The 22,492-nt window shown below is 49.1% G+C and overlaps 1 protein-coding gene across 2 annotated transcripts in view; it reads left to right on the top strand.

Annotated features, from left to right (window-relative positions):
* Positions 1 to 512: 512 nt before the first annotated feature.
* LOC131484588 (xanthine dehydrogenase/oxidase) overlaps positions 513 to 22,492 on the top strand; it is a 58,501-nt gene continuing 36,521 nt past the window's right edge. Inside the window, exons 1-10 of one of the 2 annotated variants that reach the window (XM_058682968.1) lie at positions 513 to 641; positions 7,273 to 7,330; positions 9,152 to 9,248; positions 10,646 to 10,754; positions 13,971 to 14,097; positions 15,043 to 15,104; positions 18,201 to 18,269; positions 18,597 to 18,683; positions 19,816 to 19,957; positions 22,340 to 22,432. In XM_058682968.1, the coding sequence (XP_058538951.1) occupies positions 600 to 641; positions 7,273 to 7,330; positions 9,152 to 9,248; positions 10,646 to 10,754; positions 13,971 to 14,097; positions 15,043 to 15,104; positions 18,201 to 18,269; positions 18,597 to 18,683; positions 19,816 to 19,957; positions 22,340 to 22,432 (886 nt within the window). In that variant the 5' untranslated portion in view covers positions 513 to 599. Of the gene's footprint in view, positions 642 to 7,272; positions 7,331 to 9,151; positions 9,249 to 10,645; positions 10,755 to 13,970; positions 14,098 to 15,042; positions 15,105 to 18,200; positions 18,270 to 18,593; positions 18,684 to 19,815; positions 19,958 to 22,339; positions 22,433 to 22,492 lie in introns of both variants that reach the window. The other variant, XM_058682967.1, reaches the window with a different exon arrangement.

The following is a 22,492-nucleotide window of genomic DNA, read 5'->3' as shown; positions in this document are numbered from 1 at the left end:
TTCTGAAGACAACAATGCTGAGGTCCAATGCTAGGTTTTGCTTCTGGATCACTGGGCTCCGTGGCTTGTGACCCCTGTGGTCCTCCAGGCTGTGGGAGAATGAGTCCTTTGTCTAAGTGCTGAGTCTGGGTTGCTGTAAACCTGAATGGTAAAATGACAAGTGTGGACGTGGAGGGTGTGGGTCATTTCTACTACCGTGGCTCTGCACATGGCCCTTCTTCCTTCTGTGGCTGCAGCAGCGGGGAGAAGAAGCAGGCTCCATGAGGGCAGTGCTAATGACAGCAGGTCACCTGGCGGCAAGGCCCTCCCCTTCCCGGTTTCTGGGTTTCTTCATGGTCCTTCCACTGTGCTCTTTGACACAGGTGTGGGGAGGGCGATTTACCATGTAGGAGTGTTTGCATTTTTCTTGATTATGTAAACCTAGCTTTTGCCAAGAACACCCTGTGCCCTGAGGCTCTAGGCTGGTTTCTTCCCATTGGCTGGCCAGGTTTCATTTTACTGGGAGGTGTAGTTTCCAAGTTGTCAAGGGGCCATACCTGCTGGTGCCTCTTGGGAGCAAAGCATCTGGAGGCAGGGGGCCCACACCCCATCCTGTAACAATGACAGTGGATGAGTTGGTTTTCTTTGTGAATGGCAAAAAGGTAAGATCCAGCTGGCCTTTGGTCTGGCTTCTCCGCTCCCCCGAACGGAAGTTTGTCCTTTGGAAGAGGCCTGTTCTCTCTTTCCTATTCTCTTTCTCTCTCTCCCCTCTTTCTCTCTCTCCCTCCAAAGCCTTGCTGCATTTGGAATAACACTGGGGAGAGAAAACCTTCTCAGAGCTAGAACACAGTCAAAACACTCCAGGGGCAGAGGAGTGGGGGGGAGGCAGGCGAGAAGAGCGGTCTGAGTTGCCAGTGACTCTGCAGCAGCAGAGACCCTGGCACAAAGCTGGAAAAGGGCACAGGGTCCTTCCTGGGTGAGACTGGAGGTCACCCACCACGCCTCTGTCTTTGTGTTTATTCCAACACACCCTGAGGCTTTCGTTGTTGTCTTTACTGAGAGAAGGAGCAGGAACTTGTTTTCTTGCTAATACCGGGATAGAAGATGTTCTTAGCCTTTGATTCAGATATTTCACATACGTAAATGTGACAGCTAACTTGTGAGGACATTTACTGACAACTTGTGGCAAGCCACAGTTTTTTGTTGTTTTTTTCCTCCCGGTAAGGGGCATGTTTCTCTCCCCTCTCCCCCTCCCCAGTATTGCAATAAATGTTTCTAGTCTCTTACTTGGATAAAATTGCCCCTTGGGTGACCTCCATTTTTACATAGGGACGTGGAGAAGGTAGGGGTTGTGGAGCAGAGGGGGCCTTATGATGTGGGTACCAGTCTTCCAGGCACAGCAAGGCTATGAATCTTTGCCAATTTCACTGCAGGTGAGGGGTGGAGGGGTGTAAGCACGTGCCTAGTCCCATCCCCTTCCCCCCACCACTGCTGGGGTACCCTGGCCTGCTCCGGAAACCCAGTAGGGAATGAGAGGGACAGTAAAAGGACAGCCATAGTTTTATCTTGTAAATGGCCATGTGTCCAAGGTGCCCAACCCCCTCCAAACAAGGGTAGTTTTATCTGTTTTGCTGTATTGGCATTTTTGAGTTGAGAGATTGGGTGACGTTTGAGGTAATTTTCAAGAACAAAAATGTACTTCACAGGGCGGGTAGTGGTTAAATTGTCAGGATGTGTTTGCGTGACTAGCAAGGGAATTGCATGAGCCATGGCAACATCCATGCTCTGAAGACCGTGGGATTCAGTTTGAGTGTTGCCACCGGGAGGCACTGAGGATGAGGTCAGCCGTTTTCTTCCGGGTTCTTGTGTCTCTCCCTGTAGATTTCTTTTCAGGACTGGCATTTGGCAGCTAGCCATGAGGCAGGGCAAACTTCCCTGTTGACGCTTGTGAGACTTTGGCATCTGACATTTCCAACAACTTTGTTGCACTCAGCGGTTGCGTTGGAGAGTGTCAAGAAATAGTAGAGTTGGCTTTCTGGAAGGGTTACCCGCACAAAGCATCTTCTGTGGAATTTTTCTGGTCAATGTTTGCGAGTGAGCACCTGGATTCAGTGACTTCCAAGGCTGTGTCTTAGTCTCAGATTTTATTATTTGTTATGCCATCAGTTTGTGTGTGACAGGACAAGATTCTGCTCTTCTTTAGGGATGGTATGCTGTGACCCACTGGATCTGAAAAGGACATTTCAGGGTCCAACTGGCTTGGTAAAGCTGTGTCCCACGTATTTTAGTTTCACTTTAGAAGAGCAATTTCAAGTTTCTAGATGGTCTCATCACATCAAACCCTACTATCCCTGGAAGCTTTTCCTATTGTCAGTGTCTGTGATGCATACTCAGGTTTGTAAGTTATAAACCTGTGGCCTCTTGAGAATCTGCTAGAAAGGGGGAGAGGCAGTATAAGAAGTGATGAGGTGAAAGCATTGCTTGGGAAACAAGACCAAGCAGGGATTCCCAGGCAGATCAAGGCAGCTGTGAATAAGTTTGTTTCCATTTCTATTTCCAAGATCTTTCTATATCTAACTCTTTTGGTGTTGGATATTATGCAGAGAACTTACCAGAGAAGCCGCTGGAATTGGTGACTCACTCTTTTTTTTCTTTTAAATTTTTAATGTTTATTCCTGAAGTAGAGAGAGAGAGAGAGAGAGAGAGAGAGAGAGAGAGAGAGAGAGAATGAGCGGGGGAGGGCAGAGAGAGAGACACACACACACATAGAATCTGAAGCAGACTCCAGGCTCTGGGCTGTGAGCACAGAGCGCGATGCGGGGCTCAAACCCACCAACCGCAAGGTCATGACCTGAGGCAAATTCAGACACTTAACCGACTGAGCCACTCAGGCACCCCAGAAATTAGTGACTCACTCTTAAATGTAAGCCTCTTATTCTCCCTGTGTGAGACCGTCCAGGACTCTGTCTCCACCAGCTCGGGTTCTGGACAGGGTATAAGATGCCACTGATCGGGGCGCCTGGGTGGCGCAGTCGGTTAAGCGTCCGACTTCAGCCAGGTCACGATCTCGCGGTCCGTGAGTTCGAGCCCCGCGTCAGGCTCTGGGCTGATGGCTCGGAGCCTGGAGCCTGTTTCCGATTCTGTGTCTCCCTCTCTCTCTGCCCCTCCCCCGTTCATGCTCTGTCTCTCTCTGTCCCAAAAATAAATAAAAAGCGTTGAAAAAAAAAAATTAAAAAAAAAAAAAAAAAAAAAAAAGATGCCACTGATCAAATACCTCAAGTGTTTTCTGTGGCACTGATGGGCCTTGATGACCAGTGTCATATCCTCTGTTGTAGAGTCAGAGTTGGAGGGAAAGAAAGAACTGCCTAGGATTTTGGTGTTATTGTAGTGACAGTCATTTTGGTGGGCGGGATTCTAGAGGCAGTGACTCTGTTTCGTGGAGATTGAGGCACCTGGAGGAATCTGGCAGCTTTGGCACGTGGGGCGCAGCCAAAGGTGTCCACGAGTGATCCTCACAAGAAGCAGGTGGCAGCTACGGAGAGCCTCTCAGTGGCCTCCACTCACTCACTCACTCACCCCCATTTACAAGCTCCTCTGTGGACTAAGCCTGTGGGGTATGTACACACTGGAGGAATATGATCTCTAAGACCAGGCATCAGCCATTCAGGAGCTTGTGAACCAGTTAAGGAGAAGGATTTTCATTCGGCAAAGTAATATATTGCAAAATGTGTTTCACAGAAAACTCTCCCCATGAGATCCTCTTTTCAGATATACCTTTTCTGTTTTAGAAGAGGGTGTATTTGTTTATTTTTTTTAATGCCTTCCCGAATCTTATTTTATTACTATTTTTTAATATAATTTATGGTCAAGTTAGCTAACATACAGTATATACAGTGTGCTCTTGGTTTTGGGGGTAGATTCCCACGATTCATCACTTACATACAACACCCAGTGCTCATCCCAACAAGTGCCCTCCTCAATGCTCATCACCCATTTCCCTCACCCCGCCCCGCCTTCTTAAACCACTTAGCACAGTGTTGGCACATAACAGGTGCCCAATTAATGAGGACAGAATGAGTGAATGAGTACTAAAAGCCCTTAGAAATCCTCTACTGAAGAAGTTTAGTTTGTAAACTTTGCACTTTGAAATCATCTTAAATTTGCCTAAAACGTTGTAAGAAGAATACAAAGAGATATTACAGACTACTCACATTCACCAACTTAACATTTTGTCACATTTTACTTTATCATTAACTTTGTCATTCTCTCTCTCTGTATGTACACACACATACACACATGCACACACACACGTCGAGATGTTTATATGGTACACACACGTATTAGATTTTTATGTATCTATTTATAGATATGCATATAGATATATAGATGTATATAAGTACCTAATTAATTTTATATATTTATTTATGTATGTAATTATAGGAATAAATACATAGAGTATACAATTTTCTTCTTGAACCATTTGAGGGTAAATTTCTGATATAATGCCATTTTACCTCTTAAACCAAGCGTAAGAATATTCTTATAGAGCCAGTGTCTCTAAAAATCAGGGAATGTGGTATTGACATAACAGTATTATCTAATCTGCCACCCCTCTGCAGCATATTCCAACGTCCCCAATAATGTCATTTTTAACTTCTCCTAGGGTCCCAGGGTCATACCACGGCAGGGTCCCAAGCCCGGGACCCAGGGTCATACTCTGGCAGTTGGTTGCCATGTCTGTTAGTTTCCCTTGAGCCAGAATGGCTCCTTAGCTTTCTTTGTCTTTTGTGACACTGAAGTTTATGAAGAGACTAGACCATTATTTCTTAGAATGTCTCTCATTTTGAGTTTGTGTCATGCTTTCTTATGATTAGATTCAGAGTCTGCATTTTGGGCAGGAATTCCAGAGAAGCGATAAGTGGTTCTCAGTGCGTTGCATCAGGAGGCACATGGTGTCAGTCTCCTCCATTATTTGGGATGCAAACTCTGATCACTTGGTTATGGTGGCATCCACCAGTTTTCTCTAATGTAAGATTACTTTTTTACTCTTTAGAGTTAATCAATAATCCATGAGAAGATCCTCTGAGTCTGTGAAACTATCTTGATCATCAAGCTTTCACCCACTAGTTTTAGCTCCCATTGATGTTTCTTGACTTGGTCAGTTATTGTGCTGATTGCAATATTAGGCTAACTGTATTCATTAGTTGGAACTCTTCTGTCAGAAAGAACTTTCTTTCTCTCCAGTCTGTTTATTTATTAGTTACCACTTTGGACTCATTAGTTTTAGTTTTATTTAATGGGTTATAACCCATTAGAGCTATTATTTGTTTTGATGCTTAAATTTTATCAGAGCAATCTGCTGAACCCAGCATTTCCTAAGCTCATATCCCCATGAAGCGTTTGTCCTTCAGAATGCCCACTGGCCCTGTCAAGAGAGGATTCTGTGGTATTTGCCGGAGCAACCCTGTGGCCGTGCTGTGAGGTGGCACAGCCATTCTCTGTAGGAATTCAAGGAAGGTGGGACCAGGTGTGCCTGGAGTGATATAAAAAGTCTTTGCCGGAGAGGTTTCACTGGAGTATAAAGTCTAGATTGTCAGGAAAGTAGAAGAGGAAAAGGCTGGAAATGAAGGTTAGTAACATAATGGAAAAAGGCCTTGGAAGACAGTCTAAAGAACTTGGATGTTATCTTGAACATATGGGAAGGCACGGAAGGCACAGAACAGGGGACAGATGTGATGAAAACCGAATTGGACGGTAAGCAGAAGCTACAATTTGGGGGGTAGTAGTAAGCTAAGCGGCTTCTTCCTGCAGGAAAGGAGGTAGGAATCTTTATTTGTGTGTTTATGACTTCTCTGAGAGAAAAGAAATAACTCCTTGTGTGCACTTTGTAACCAGGACTTTGGACAAACCGGATCTGTGGGGTGTAATAAAAGAAAGCTAATTTGTTTTTCTACTTTCCTTTAAACTTTCTTCAAGGGGCAAATTCTGTCAGTTTTATGACTTGTTGGGTTGCTCCTAATCAATAAAGCAGTGCTGTGGTCATTTCTAAGTTTCCATACACAGTCTCAGTTCAGGATAGAGAGGTGAGGATAGCAAGAAAGTTCTCATCTAATCAGTGCTGGTTAAGATGGCTTCCCACCATGGGAGCATTCAACTGCAAGTCTCATGACATCGGACATGTGCTTTCCTCTGGCCTGCAGCTCTTCCTCAGTCTCCAGTTTAGGGAGGACTACTCCACACAGACTCTGTTGGAGGTCCCACCACCCTCTGCAGTCAGCATTCTGGGGATGATTTAAACAACTCCACAGCAACTTTCCCTCTTCTGCATGGACTACACTAGGTCCTCAGGCAACCCTCCACATCCTCTGCTTTCCCAAACTCGGAGAGTGCTCACCAATTCCAATGCTGCCATTTCTTCTTCTGTAAGCCTATCTCTAGCTTTTAGATATGCAGACCGCTATATCCCCTGTCTACAAGGGCTGTATGTTAGCTTCACATATAGGGCTATGGAAGCCCCCTCACAAAGTTTGAGGCGTGAGATACCTCCTCTCCTCAAGCTTAAGAAGATGTAAGTCTCACAGTACCATTCTCTGGAAAGAAATTCTTGTCACAAATTCTCTCTCTTTAATCATCCCAATCACCCAAACCTATTACCCTTGACAACATATGATGAATGTGAGTAGTGAAACAGGTTGTCATGGATTTCCTTAGACTATTTGCATTGAAAACTGGTACCTCACTTTGTAGGCCACATTTTCATCTTGTTGAATATATCATTTGTGGACCTTTGGGTTGAGATCTCCTCCACATCTCACATGTGTTGATGTTATTGACTGTGCTAGCCCAACACACACAATACTCCCTGTGAACACAGGCCAACAGACCGGCTCTCTACTTTCTGAGAATGTACATGCTGGGAGGCATAGCCAGAGACCTGCATGCTGCCATTCTTAGTTGTCCCTGGCATTCACAGGTGTGACCTAACAGCTGGAAATGCGATGTTTGACTTTAAGGGGGCTCTGCCTTGGCCAGCCCAACATGGCAGGCGCAATACCTAAGCCCTCTGTGGTAGGTCCAGAGCAAAGCACTAAGGTAGAATTTTAGAATTGGAGAATATCCGCATGTACACAGAACGGCTTGTAGTTCGTATGTTCATTCTTGTGGAATTATCAAGAAAAAGACCTTGGTTTTCATGATATATTTAGCACATCCCTATTAACTCCACAGATTCTTGGGCAAGACAGTGGCTAAGTATACCTAGGATATCTTTTCTTTTTGTTTTTACTCTTATAGGTGGTGGAGAAGAATGCGGACCCAGAAACAACCCTTTTGGCCTACCTGAGAAGAAAATGTATCCTGACTTTGGAGGGGGAGGGGGCGATGGGGACTCATTCTCTAGGCCTTATGTCACTTTCTAGTGATGGGTGGGAGGCCGTGAAGTGTGGAGGACAGAGCCCTAGAGTCTGGCTCTGGGCCCCTGTATTGTAGCTCTGTCACTCAGTAGCTGTGTGACTCTGGGAAGTCATCTGAACCTTCCAGGAGTAAAATTATCTGCTGTCCACTGAGAGGATTCTTCCTGATATTTCTTAAGATCTCTTCCAGGTAAGACTCAAGTGATGCCAGAGTTTAATCCAGGGCGTGTAAAATGAAGAGCTGTGAATGGCCCTCATTAGCCCTGGTTAAGCTTCACCGCCATTCCCCTTGAGGAGGGGGCCTTCCTCAGGAGATCCCTGCGGACCCATAGAGGGCTTCCTGGCAATCTTCCCAGTTCTGTGAAGGCGGAGGGAAGGTCGGAGGAAAGGGTGTTCTTTGGGAAAGGATGCCTGAGCTGGGGAACTGTATAGAGGTGCCATCCATTGTGGAGATGGTGGGCCCCAGGAGGCAAGGGACAGTGGAGCCCTGAGGGGCCCTTGGGATGCTCCTCTTCCCTCAGTGAAGGCAGGGTTCTGTAACATCTAATACCTTGTGGTCTTTCAAGGTAAGAAAGTACTCTGAGACCCTAGAACAGAAACAACAGAGAAAATATGATAGGAGCTGGCATTTAAAGAACATTTACTATATGTAGGTGGAGTTCAAGGTGATTTTCATACCTGATGTCACTGATGTCCATAGCCATTCCTTTGACAGAGGAGGAAGTGAGGCTGGCACATGAGAAGGTCCTGCTTCTTGCTCATGTTCTGGGCAAATGCTAACAGAGCCCAGGCTAAAGCCCAGAGCCAGGCTCTTAACCTCCCGACCATACTGGAAACTATTCAGGGTTGGTTGCCGGGATGATGCTCATCCTGACCTCCTCTCACCCCAGGGGCAGGGATGTCCAGTGGCTCATTCAGGTGATATGTCCTGGGACAACAAAGGATTTTTTCAGTTCCCACAGAAAAAAGTCTGAAGTCCATGGCCTTACCTCTAGTTCACTCACCTCTTATCAGATGGTGTCTGGCTCTCGTGTACTTTGTCCTGGATTTTCCATCTGGAGAGGGCAAGTCTGGCCTATTCCTTAGGCATGTTAGCAAACTGAAAGTTATCAATTTCTGCCAGTGTATGTAAGAGATGGCTCCAATAGTGGTCTGCAACCTCAAAGAATCTTCCTTTTAATTTATGTTCACATAGCCTATGGGTGGATATTCAAAAGCTCCTCATCCAACCCTCATTTTGGTTCCTGGACTTCATCAACCCAAAAGGTTCAAGGTGAAGAGGTGAGACTCAGTAGGTCCCAGAATAGATCAAAGTCTCTTTCAGGCGGTAGTGGTTTTATTGAATACCCAGCTGGGGTGATGTGAGGGCTACCCCACATGCTCAGCCTTTGAGGTGCCAGATTCACCGGCTCAGTGAGACCACAGGGTTGGGAGCCTAGAAGAGCATGCCAGGAAGACCCTGCAGTCAAGAAAAATCTCCAGGATCGGAGAGCAGTGGGACCCCAGTCCCAGGGAATACTTGGGGGCTGTCTGATGGGACCTTGATACCTTTCTTCTGTGCATTGGGGATGATCCCATTCTCTGCCTTCTGGAGTGCAGTGCAGCCTTTTCTGGAGGCAGAGGTTGTGTGGGTCTGCTGCCTCCTTGGGTTGAGGGGCTTGAGCCTATGTGGGGCGATAGCTGGCTCTGCACATGCACTTCCCAGCAGCCCAGCAAAGACACTTCTGTGAGTTCATGTTCCTTAACCCTTGACCATCCAGTGGGGCTGAGTGGGACCAAGCTGGGCTGTGGAGAAGGGGGCTGCGGGGCTTGCACGGTGATGCTTTCCAAGTATGATCGTTTCCAGAACAAGATCGTGTATCCTTTGCCAGCTGGCTGATTGTCCATGCAAGGACTGTGATGCAGGGGTCAGGTTGTGATTGAGTGTGTGCATGTGTGTGTGTGCATGCACATGAGACCTTTCTTGATGTTTATTTAGTTTTGAGACAGAGAGAGAGACAGAGCATGAAGGTTGAGGGGCAGAGAGAGAGGGAGACACAGAATCCGAAGCAGGCTCCAGGTTGAGCTGTCAGCACAGAGCCGGACGTGGGACTCAAACTCACAAACTACAAGATTATAACCTGAGTCAAAGTCAGAGGCTAACTGACTGAGCCACCCAGGCTCTCCTGAGACCTTTCTAAGATCCAGATTAATTTCCCATCCCACGAAATGCTTTACTTGGTCTCAACTGCCTATGGGATAAAGTCCAATCACTGTGCTTAGCACTCATGGCCCATAGAGGAAGGTGTGCCGCACCTTGCCTCTCCAGCTTTCTCCCTTCGTGGGACCAGCATCCCACCCTTGGGACAACTGTGGACTCCTAACACTCTCTTCCTGCTGATTTCCTGGTCTTTGCATAAGTTGTTATCCAAGTCTTAGAGTGCCCTTTTTCTAGGCCTTCTCTACTTGGCTAACTCTTGCTAGCTCTTTCAGACTGGGTAAAATATTACCTCCTCCGGGAAGCCTTCCTTGACCTCCAAAGGTTGGGTTGGGTACCCCTTGTCTGTGCAGGTCCCACAGTACCCTGTGCTCAGCCCTCCTGAAACGCTTACTATAAACTCTTTAGATTGCATCTTTATGCTGGCTTCTATTTTCCTGAGTTGACCACAGACTTCTAAAGAGCATCGTACACACCTCCATTTCCTCAGCCCCCAACAGAATGTCTGGCATGTGACTGGCCCTCAGTAACTGATGTTGAGTAAATGGATATCAGGAAGCTCTGTGTAAAGGGCTGGTGTCTCATGTTCCCCGGGGACTGCCCCTCCCTGTTCCCCACAGAGCATGGGAGAAAAGGAGGTAGCTGAGAGCTGGGGAGCAAAAGGGACTGGAGCTTCTGAAACTGCAGAGAGGCTTCAGAAGGGCCCTACAGAGAGAGGAGCATGCGCTGGGCCTGGAACCTGTGGCAACTTCCTCTTGACTCAGCCTCCAGGGTCGGGCTAAGAGGTGACTGCGGGTGACCCTGGTGCCTGTGCTCCAGCTCGGAGACCTAGGATGCACTGATGCATGTTCCATTAGACCCTGCAGGGGCTCGTGTCTCCCTGGGGCATGGGGGTGGGGGGCTTCCTTTGTTGCTAGCCCAGAGTTTGGGTGGAGGCTTGAGGACAGCGGTGGAAGAGGCCAGGATGTAACGTAGAGTGAGGAGTAATGACACAAAGCGTCTCAAAGTCTCCGATGGCCTGTGTGGACAATGAAATGACCTTAATCTGGGGCTCCAGCCACTTTTCTGCCAATGCCTGCCTGGCCCCCATCTGCTCTTTGCATCATGTTGCCGTGACGACTGTGGAAGGAATAGGAAGCACCAAGTCGAGGCTGCATCCTGTGCAGGTAACTGGAGGAAACAGAAGCTCAGGCAAGGGCTACAGACTTGCTTTGGAATGTGAGGCTGAGTGTCACTGCCTGGCCGGGAGGTGCTGTGGCCTGGCCACCTCTCCATCTCCTCTGGGGGTGATGAGGTGGAAAGACGAGGCCTCAGGCCTAAAGCTCCCTCCTGGGACCATTGCATGACCCCAAGGGAACCACGAGGTCAACCAGATCTGGTGGCCAGGGCAGTCGGGTCATGCCAGACCCGGAGTGGGGAGCGGCGATGGATCTCCCCACCCAGTCCCCCGAGTGTGCTTAGGGAACCTCTGTCATCTCATATTCAAGATTCCAAAAGCTCTGTGCTCTTGATTAAGAAGGCTGCCTATTCCCTGCTCCCTCGAATGGTAATTCCATGGCTCCTCTCATGTCCTGCCTGCAGAAAATACAGATGTGAACTACAATGCCTCTATCGTCACTAACATGGAGGTTAGGATGGGCTTAAGAAGAGAATAGAGGCATCTGAATGTCGGACCGAGGCTTTTTTCCTGATGGTATCAGGCCACCTGGCAGTGGATGGAAATTAGGTACAAAGAGTGGACAGTAATCTGAGAGGTTTTGTGGAGAGAATCCAATGCTTTGGGGCAACATGGAAAGAAATGATAGCAGAGCACTGTGGGAAGGGAAGGCCCTTGTCCCCAGAGTGTGGGGAAACTGATGCAGGGGTCTTCTGGACATTATAGTCACAGAAGGTACCAGAGGCAGGCCCACTGGCCATTTGAGGAGACATGTTGCTCAGATCGTGCCTTTCTTGGGCACTTTTACGTGAATGTGGGGTCAGGGCCTCTGGCTGAGCAAGCTGGCTGCATTCTAGGGGAGACGTGAAATTTTATTTTGAGCTTAAATTTCTTTGAAAGCAGATGAAAGAACAGTTTAAACACAGGGATCATGTCTGAATAATCAGCCAAAACCCTCATTTCCAATGGTACAGGTTCTTATTCCCAATGCACTTATTTTGGCCCCAAGTTGTTGTAGAGCCAGATTTCACTCCTGCTTTTCCACTGGCTTTTCTCTTGTGGTTCCTATGACACTATGCTTTGTTCGAATTCTTCCTACTTCCAAGTTGGTTCCCTGTGCTGGCTCCCTGCCGGTGGAGGTCCTGATTACTGCAATGTCCTCCTGGCTGGGGCCTGGGCCCTTCTCCTCTTGCCCTGCACACTCCCCCTAGGCAAGTTCATACCATCTACGTGCGCACAGCACTCACATTTATATCTTCAGCTTTGACCTCTCCTCAGAGGTTAGTTTCATATTTCCAACTGCCTACTTGACACCACTATGTGAATGAATAATCTCAAACTTGACAAATCCTATTTGGCCCCTGACTTCTTTCTTCCCCAGTCTTCCTCCCTCTGAATCAATGGCAAAAGCATCTGCCCACTTGCTCAAGACAAGACCTAGGAGTCACCTGTGATTCCTTCTCTCCTGTATCACACCCAATCCATCCAGAAGTGGTGTCTACTTGACTCCCAGGGCCTACAATGGCTTCTTCATCTTCTGTCTGTTTCCCCAATTACTGCCTGGTCCGAGTCACATTCCCTCTTGCCTGGACCATTGTTGTGTTCTGGTTCCTGTTTCTACTCTTGTCCCCTGGAAACCATTACGTAGCCAGAGCTAGAATGATTCTTAACAAACATAATTAGATCCTATATACTCTTCCCTGATCCAAATCAGGTCATTAAATTCCACTTCCAAGTCACGTCTTCAGAGTGGCTGTTTCTGACCCCTCCAAGTAAGCCACTGGTCACTCCGGGTCCTGTCAGCTTGTACTAATTCTCTACATAGCATTGGCCTCCACCTGGAATTTTCTTGTCTCTTTTGTCAGTTTCCCTACTAACTTCATGAGACTGGAGACCTCGTCTCTCTTCATTGCTCTGTCTCCAGTGCCTTACCATGTGTAGCACGTACTAAGCTCTGAGTAAATATTTATAAAATGGATGAACATATATGCCAGGCGCTGGAAATGCAATATTTTAGCAATTTTATTTAACATAAGTCCCAGGAGAGACTCTGAAAAGACAATAATAATGATGATGATAATAATAATAATGTAATGTGGAGAATCTCCTTGAATGAAAAATCTTGCATAAAAATCTTCTATATGACACATTTCCAAATTCGTATGTCCCCACTGGACTTCAAGGGTTTCCTTCACTTAAGAATGTAGTGATATTCCAGTTTGGAAAAAAATGTGTTCATCTGTTATTTTATTATTAATATTTTTTTAATGTTTACTTATTTTTGAAAGAGAGACAGAGACACAGTGTGAGCGGGGCAGGGCAGAGAGAGAGACACACAATCTGAGGCAGGCTCCAGGCTCCGAGCTGTCAGCACAGAGTCTGATGGGGTCCTCAGACTCACAAATCGTGAGATCATGACCTGAGCTGAAGTCAGAGGCTTAACTGACTGAGCCACCCCAGCACCCCATGTTCATCTCATTCTTAATAAACGCTGATTGAGGGGCGCCAGGGTGGCTCAGTCGGTTAAGCCTCTGACTTCGGCTCAGGTCATGATCTCACAGTTCTTGGGTTCGAGCCCTGTGTCGGGCTCTGTGCAGACAGCTCAGAGCCTGGAGCCTGCTTCGGATTCTGTGTGTCCCTCTCTCTCTGACCCTCCCCTGCTCACACTCTGTCTCTGCAGGTCTCTGAAAAGTGAATAAACATAAAAAATGTTTTTAAACTGCTAATTGATTTGGATTGCAGGCTAGTGCATTAAAAGAATATGACAGCTCTTCCATTCACCATGTGCGATTTTGGCTAAGTCTTTTAAAACTCTGGGCCTGCTTCGTCCTGTGTCCAATGCAGAGAATGGAGGGTGAGAAGTCCTTCCGGTTCTACTGGTCAGTTTTCTTTGAAGAGGTTTTTCTGTGAATAACTAGCATTGGTCGACTACCTGTTATGTGCCAAGTATGATAATGTCAAGGGTGTCATGTGAATTATGTCATTAAATCCTCACCACAGCCCCAGAGATAAGTACTAGGGTGGTCGTCATGATAAAGATGAGGGGCCTGTGGCTCCCGAGAGGGTTGGTAGCCTGGCCAAGGCCACAGTCGGCACTAAGACTGACTTTGTGCAGTGACTGCTACCCCACGCCACCTGTCGACGTGGACTGGCTTCAGCTGGGTCATCTAGAGAGCCTGAGAGCGTTTGTGCCAATGCATATGTCTACGTGGTCTGTCCCTTTTAGGAGAGAATTGCCAAAAGCCATGGCTCCCAGTGCGGGTTCTGCACCCCTGGCATCGTCATGAGCATGTACACGCTGCTCCGGAACCAGCCTGAGCCCACCATTGAGGAGATCGAGGATGCCTTCCAAGGTACGGGCCTGGAGGCACAGCCTAAGGGGTCGAATAGCAGCTGGGGCTTTGCGGAGGTTAGGGAAGGGCCAGAGTGTCAGCCAGGAATGGGTTGGGAGATGGGACACTGCCTTTTGGAGGAAAGGCTCAGGTACCCCAGCGTGGTGGCTACGGTCTGCTGGGAGCTTAGCCCTCTCTGAGTTTGAAGACCACTCACATGGTCTGGAGACCTCCTGGGTCTCCTGCCTTAGTGTTCATCTTCCTGAGGTGTCCTTCAGCGCTCGGATGGGGTGGCACTGCCTGGTTGGCACAGGAGGAGATCATGTGGAAAATTCCACAGAGGCTAGTCACATGGCTTCCATTCTTCTCAGCTTTTATTAGACAGGATCCTGCAAAGGCCATTTAATGAGGAAGGTGGCTGTGATTCTGAGCCTTGGGCAGGAACTGGCTTCCCACTTGGTCTTTTGTGAATGGGCCCAGAACCCTGGGCATGGTGTCTGTGCCTCTGAATTGAACAGAGAAGACTTGCGTCCTTTCACCATTTCAATTCATCATTGACTCAATCAGTTGTATTGAGTCCTATCATATGTCAGGCACTATACAAGGTACAAGGGACACAGGGATGTCCCAGGGGATGAAAGATGGTCTCTATGCTCACGGAGTTTGCAGTCTGAATGGGAAGAGAGATTATAATGTAGTTTGATAAACTCATTGAGAAGGCCATGACCAGACACCAGGGGAGCGCTCAGAAGACACCTGATTCGGTCTGGGCAGTGTAGGAAGGCTTCCTGGAAGAAGTGATAGATGTTTTGAAGTCAGAAATACGAGGAGGAGGACAGGGTGTTCCAGGCAGAAACAACAGAATATGTAAAGTGAGTATTCAACTGAGCCAGGAGTAAAGTCACAAGCCCCTCACCTGCCCCCGGTGCCTGTGCTGACAATGCAGCTTTGTCCCTTGGCCCACAGGAAACCTGTGTCGCTGCACGGGCTATAGACCCATCCTCCAGGGCTTCCGGACCTTCGCCAGGGTAAGTGGGGGCTCTGGGACAGCTCCTCAAGCAGTGACACTCCAAAATCCCAGTTGGCAGGGTCCAAGGGCCCCTGGAGGAAGAGGAAAAGGGGGGATGGCCAGCTGGTGGATCTACCTGCATTGGACTCTGTTGTCTTTGTTCCGTCCACGTCAGTAGCACGAGGACTTCCCTTCCAGGGAAGGCTTGTTCCTGGAAGAAGCACGATGCCCAAGGCTAATTTCCTCCAGGGCATTTGGGTCTGACAGTGCTCTTGTGGCCCAGGTGCTGAGCCCTGGTGTTAAGTAACAACCCAGCCCACCCCGCAGCTGCGCCTCTCCTCCTTCCTCTCCCAGCTGCTTTCCGTGGTTGGCACTCTGTGGGGCCTATAAACCTGCTAATGAGGTCTCCAGACAGTGTGTGAATCCCTGCAGTGTTCGTACACCTCCGAGGGAGAAGTCTGGGGCTGGCTGTGCGGGCGCTGATTACATAAACACGACACACACCTGCCATCTGCCAGGGGTGGCGGACAGAGGGCTGGTCTCTCCCTTCTTGGCTTCTCTCCCCAGCTTCTACCTGGCCCCCCAACAGGGTCGAGTTGACTCTGACCCCAATCAAACCATCTCATCTCAATTTAATTTTGGGTTGGGGGCAGAGTCAGATACCTTTCACTGACCTTTCGGGGTGCTACATTAGGAAAAGGATATTGTATCCAGATGACCACAAAGAGTGGAGACACAGAGCCTATGGGAGGGAGGGCAGCCCACTCTGCTGAAGGCGTTTGATGACAAAGAACAAGGAGGTGCGGATTTAAATGAAAAAGATCCAAAGACTCCTCCAGTCTTGGAGTCTGCAGACCTGGGTTCAAATCCTAGTCTTTCACTTACCCGATGTATGACCCTGGGCTATTTCCTTGTTTCTCAAATGGGGATTATAATGGCACATACAATATTATAACGTTATAATAATACATATATAATTATAATAATATTACAAAATTATAATAATGCCTATAATAATTCTTATAGTGTTTGTGGAAAGTACTTCTTGTAAAGCCCTTAGAACAGTGCCTGGCACATCTTAAATATTAAGTATTTCTTCTCTCACGCAATATTTGATCTACATAAATTGCTCAAGCTTCCCTGAGAGCCAAGGATTGTTAATCTCGCCCACATATTTATTTCTTAAGAGGCTTCTCAAAGAGCTACAATCTTATCAGCCCTCCTACTTTCTGAAAAAGTGAAGGGCTTTTGAGTGTAGTAGATGGTTATGTCCCTTCTCAGGGTTGGAGTTTTATCATCGTTGAAATGGTCCTCGACCAGCTGCCAGGCGGTGTAGAGCTGAGTGGCCTGAGCTCCCCAAATGACTCGCACACAGGGTGTGCTCAGAAGCTCATGCACACCAGTCGTTGGAGACCCCTGTCCCCAAGGTCTTATTCAGAGCCTTTGAACTCTGACTTTACCCACCATTCTAACAAACCTGCCTACCTCATTTTCATGCCCATAGCACACATTAGGTAAGTGAGGAGGATTTGCCGGAAGGAGGCACACTGTTCACAGCAAGAAATGGCACTGTCCATCTAGCAGCAGGGAAGGAAATGGAGGAACAGTAAAACGAGCACAAGCCTAGTAGTCTAGTATGCTGAGAAAAGGAGAAATCTCTCCAGGGGAGAAAAACCCAGCCTTATCCAACCTCATTGACATTAGACATTGAGGGAGTGACACATTATTGTACATCCCAGTAATTTATGTCATGGCCATGGCAATGGATTATCAAGAAGAACAATGTCAGGAAGAATGAGCTGACACTTCATCCGGAAAGGGTACTTTGGTGAAATATATCCTTCCCCTGCCAAGCACCGGGTGAGCGAGGCCGATGGCTTGCTGTATGCAGGTTCTCTCGCTTTGGTTAGGACCTGATGATTCTCCTGCATCACCCCTCTCCAGGAAGACAGCTGAGAAGAGACACTACAGGGACATTTATTTCTTTCAGAGGAAAAGGCAAGGCCGTGGTGGGAGGGTCCAGAGGAGACAGCACTGTGACGTCCAAGGCAAGGCTGTGAGTGCAGAAGGTGGCTGTGCATGGGGCAGCACGTGCAGGGACTGAGACCAGGGCAGGGTTCTCTGTTGGTGACAGGTCTAACAGCACTTTCTTAAAGGCCATACTTTCAGCCTCCGTGGCCCTTTGGGGACTTTCCTGGGCCCACTAGTGGGGGTGTGACTCATCCCTTGGGAACTGGCAGCACGGAATGGTGTTTCCCATGATTCAAGTGCAGAAGGGCCACCCCAGACCTGCTGCTGTAGGAACTGGCTGCCTTGGAGGGGTGCCCGGGGCAATGTCTGGGAATTTCTCCCACCTTTGTCTCTGAGCATGATTCCATGATTCTAGAGTGTCTCCCAGGTCCTGAGCTGAGACTCCCATCTTCTCAGGATGGATCACTCAGGTGGACCCACCCCTTCCCCACCCTCATTTCCTTCGTTCTGGGAGCTCTACCCTGTGTTCTGCCCCTGGCACCCTGAAAGATCTTGAGCTAGTCTTTCCCCAGGGTGATGGGTCATCAGACCTGTACCCATCCTCAAGCATAGGATCACAGTGAGGAGGGAAGTATGTCTAGCTTTCGTGAGGTCATCTGGCACACTGGCTGGACACCTCTTTGAACCCAACACTGGGCCCAGACATGCTTTGAAGGAGCTCCACAAGACCCCAGCCTGGAAAGAGGCCATCCGGGCCCCCTCAGAGCTTGACTGATGTAGAAGTAGAGGCTCTTGGGGGCCCAGAGAATAAAGGGAGAAAATGGAGCTAAAGATATGTTTTGGTAGAGTAGGACTTAGCTTTAATAGAGACATTTTCTCAAAATTTCCTGGTGCTTCCAGGAGAGATCTTACTTGTCTAGTCATGAGTGACTTAGTCTCCATCAACCAAGAAAGGGAGAATGGTTAGAGCAGAGGTCTTCCGTCTGCGCAGAGGTCAGTGGAATGGGAGCGGCTGGCGGCTGTTTCTACTGATGCTGGCACAGCAGCAGGCCTCAATTTCGTTGAATATTCATGATCCAGGGTCTGTAGCTTCTGTGCAAACTCTTTGCAAATATTTCTGTGTGAATATCTGTCATCTTTCTAGGATGGTGGGTGCTGTGGAGGAAATGGGAATGACCTGAACTGTTGCATGAACCAGAAGACAGACCACAAGGTGAGTGGGGCCTCCTTTCTCTGGAAGCCTGGGGGCCAATCTCAGATCCAAGGAGCAGCGGACTCTCTTCACAACCTCAGCAGTGCGGCCAGAAGAGGAAACGTTGATGCCCACCCTGAGTGGGGGATGAATGTGCACATTAGCCCCGGGGCCTCTGGCGAGACCTCCTTGTTCCTGCCTCCCAGGAGCAGCACGGCCCCCGCCAAGCCTGCTGGGGTGGGGATGGGGAGGTGCAAACAAGCTCGCTTGGACAAAGGATTGGGTAGATCATACAGGCGTTTTAGAGGAGGAGATGAGGTATCACTCATCTGTTCCCTTTCCCAGCAGATCACTCTCTCGCCATCTCTATTCAACCCGGAGGAGTTCATGCCCCTGGATCCCACCCAGGAGCCCATCTTCCCCCCAGAGTTGCTGGTAGGTGATGCCCCGTGGAGAGGCCCCGCTAAGTCTGTGTGCCATGAGCCCCTGGAGACCCACTTTATTCATACCAATGGGGACCTTTGTGTCCTTGTCCTTTGGGTTTTCCTTTCTCCTTCTGACACTGGAGGTCAAGTCCCTCTGTCACATACTCCCAAAGGGACCCACACTTGTCGCACACATGTCACTCTGAGCACAGAGAGTGGATCCCTCCAGGACCCTGTGTAGAGTAACAGGTGCTCCAGAAGCATCTGCTGACCTGGCTACGTCGAATGTAAAAGTAAGTCCCTTAGCACCCATTCTCCTCCTTGCAAGCAGTCCATTATTTTACAAACCAACAACAAAGAAGCAAAGCTGTACTCAGAGGGCACAATGCATGGCTTGCTGCTCTGGTTTAAGGACACTCTCACACCCACCCTCCCACCGTGACGATTCTGCTTCTTCGCTCCCACATTCATGGCAAGGAAAGAATCGTGCCTCTCTCTAAGTTCCCGAGTGCAGATTCCCTGGGGGTGTTGAGCACATGAAGACAGCCTGTTGAGTCCAATGGGACAGAAGGAAGGGCTTTGGGGCAGGCCACCGGCACACCTTTCTCTGGATCGTGCAACCTTGAACAAACTGTCAGTTTGATTTGGGGTTTCTCTCGCCCAGCCCCACGTCACCCCTCACACACTAGAACCAGCCTCTGCTGCGTTTCCTCCTGACACCCCTTCCTTTGCTACCTCGTCCCCCCCACACCTTGTCCACTGCACCTGCTGGGGACAGCGGGGGTGGGGCAGGGGGCACTGCACTGAACCTGGGCTTTTGGTCAGAACAGTTCAGGTCACCTGGTGGCAGGTGAAGGTCCCATAACCTCCTGGGTCCTCAGGTTCATCCCGCACCTGTGAAAGGTTGGGCTAACGATGCTTCCTCCCTGGAGGTCTCCTAAAGCCTAAGTGAGATCATGTGTGTGCCACGTCCTCCCTGCCTCAGTTCGTGCAAGTTCCCCTCCCTTCTCCCCGGACCTGGATCCTCATTCTGAATTCAGTATTGAACGAATCAGTAGAAGACTAGACCCCTTTGGGGACCTAAATTCATCAGGGAATGGCCGTAGGAAGGAGACTGTGTGGCAAGAAACTACATTTTCCAGAGGCTGAAAGATACTCCTCAGAAGCAGCTGCGTTTTGAAGGCGAGCGAGTGACCTGGATCCAGGCCTCAACCCTGCAGGAGCTGCTGGACCTCAAAGCCCAGGACCCCGAGGCCAAGCTGGTGGTGGGGAACACGGAGATCGGTGAGAGCGGGCCCGGCCTGCAGCCTGCAGGGGGCCAGGCTGCCTGGGCAACCCCACGCTGGCTGTGTGTCCTCAGGAAACTTGCTTTTCCTCCCCTGGCCCTGGTTCCCATTATATACAGGGAGGAATAACACCTCCTCAAAGGGCTGTTCTGAGTATTGGATGAGATCCTTACCTGACTGCTCTCTGGAAACACGTCGGGTGCCAGCTATGTGCCGGGAACTGTGGGAGGAGCTGGGCTACCCAGATCAGTGTCTTCGTTCATTCTCTGGAGTACCTCCCAGTGGAAGTGAGGGGGGAGCAGTGGAAGTCAAGGTTCTAGGCCAGTAACAGATACTAGGGGTTCCAGAAATGTCATTCTCTTGTCCCCCACTTTTTCTGGGGGGTGATGTGGTAAAGGCAAAGGGGAGATGTGCCAATGTGCCTGTGTCTGTGTTGCCCACGACTGTGGCCACCGGCCCTGTTCCTGCCACCACCTGGGACGTGAAGCTCACAATACGTGAATGGGCCAGGGTGGCTGGGGGATGTGTAGCTCTCTTCCCCAGTGCTCGAAGGGATGGAAGCAGAGGTGCCCAGGTCGCTGCTAATGTCCATCCGTTCCTGGAGCTGGCTTGGCCCTTTTCTCCTTTGCTGGCTCCCAAGCCCAGGGAGGCTCCAAGGAGAGGATCGTGGCATAGCCAAGGTCTTAGAGGACCTCTGGTTTCGGGGCAATCGACATACTTTTAAGCCGCCACAACCATCCTGTGGGAGACTCCTGGCTGTTGTTCTGGAAAGAGTCCCTGGGTCCTGGGTTTTTGTTGGATCTGAGGACACAGAGAGGAGGGCCTGGCTTGGCTCTAAGCTAGCAGGGTACAGATGCGGCCCTGGCCCCGTGAGCACAGGTGTGGCACAGAGACCCCAGCTGCAGTAACGTGGACACGCTGGGATGGCAGGGTGGCCTGTGAGATGTGCCTCAGGTGATGTGGTCCTGAGGGTCTGCGTAGCTGTGGCCCTGAGGTCCAGGGCAGCATGAGTTAAAGTGGAGGACGACTGTCTGGAAGAATCTTTGATCTCCTTTGACATGTGACATGTTCCTTGTCATGGGTCACCTAACATCCTGGACCCAGTTAGATTCTAATAGAAGGGAATCTATAAAAATTTCATGAGCTCCAAGTGAGAGGGAATTTCTTACGACCACTCCCTCTGTCTCACCCCTTCTCCCTTATATATACACGCAGCAGTGTAACCACTGACAGCCAGGGTAGGGTGCTGGGGAAGCTGGGCATAGAGAGAACCTTGTCAAGACAGGCCACGGATGGCCTCTGTCTGCAGTCTTTATCCTGGGAACCGGTATTCAAACAGGCCAGACTCCGCAAAGCCTGGGCCACCCACCAGACACTCTGAATAGCCCCCGAGAGGGTGGGGAGGATGGGCAGACATTTCTTTTTGAACCTTCCCATCTGTAGGTCTGTGGGAGGGGCTGGAGGGGCAGAGCTAACCAGGTCTCAGGAACAGAACAGAGGGGCGTCTGCTCACAGACCTTTCTAACTTGACAGAAGGCCGGTAGAGACGTGTGGTCCTGCAAAGTCCTGCTCAGGCAGGTGTCGGGGACCAGGAGGCAGACTTGATGTTTTCTCTCTCAGACGATTTTCCTTTTTGTCTGAATGCTAGACTTTCGTGTTATTAGGACTATTATACCCCAACTCTAAGAATTGTCTGTTCTTAGCTGTGTAATGTGGGCAAGAGCCTCACCTTCCTGTGCCTCAGTTTCTCTTCCTATAAACTGAAAATCACAGTATCTCCCAAGGCTATTGTGAGGATTTAATGAGTTAAAGCATGTAAAGTGCTTACACGGGTTCCTGACATATTTTAGCATGCTGCGGCTTCATCTATTATCCCCCACCCCTGTCCCACACACAGACACACACTCAACACACAGGTTAATTCACATTTCATCTCATTTAACACTAAAAGACACGTCAGCAGGGCCTACGGTGGTTCCATGTGTGCGAAGTGTGTATGACAGGATCAAGCAGGCTCTCCTTACTGAAGAGCAGAAAATCTGAAGGTGTTGAAGGTCCAAGCACAGAGTCAGAAAGCTAAATTTAAAAAAAAGGAAGCTTTTCTGGGTGATAAAAGAAATCAAAAGGCAAAAAAGAATTTCATCTCATCTGAATTCCACTAGGATTTTTGGGGGGAGGGAGAGAAAGACAAGTTTGCCGGCTGATAGTGTGGAAACCGCACTGAACCCCACATCTTATCTCCTGCACCTGCCAGTCCTAAGACACCCACAGAGCATGATGCGATCGTGAATATGTCATAGGTCCTGTGTGCGTGGTGGGAACAATGCCGAGGCCCGCCTGGTAGAAGCCTGTTAACTTCGGGTTTCTTGTTTTTCTCGAGGCATTGAGATGAAATTTAAGAATAAGCTGTTTCCTAAGATGGTCTGCCCAGCCTGGATCCCTGAGCTGAATTCAGTGGAGCATGGACCTGAGGGTAAGGGGGGGTTTGCCCTGAGCCCACGGAAGGCTGGGATGCTGGGGATGGGTCCCTTGG

The sequence above is a fragment of the Neofelis nebulosa genome, chromosome 9, assembly GCF_028018385.1.
Source record: "Neofelis nebulosa isolate mNeoNeb1 chromosome 9, mNeoNeb1.pri, whole genome shotgun sequence".
NCBI classification, from domain to species: domain Eukaryota; kingdom Metazoa; phylum Chordata; class Mammalia; order Carnivora; family Felidae; genus Neofelis; species Neofelis nebulosa.
This window is presented reverse-complemented; position numbering and strand designations above follow the sequence as displayed.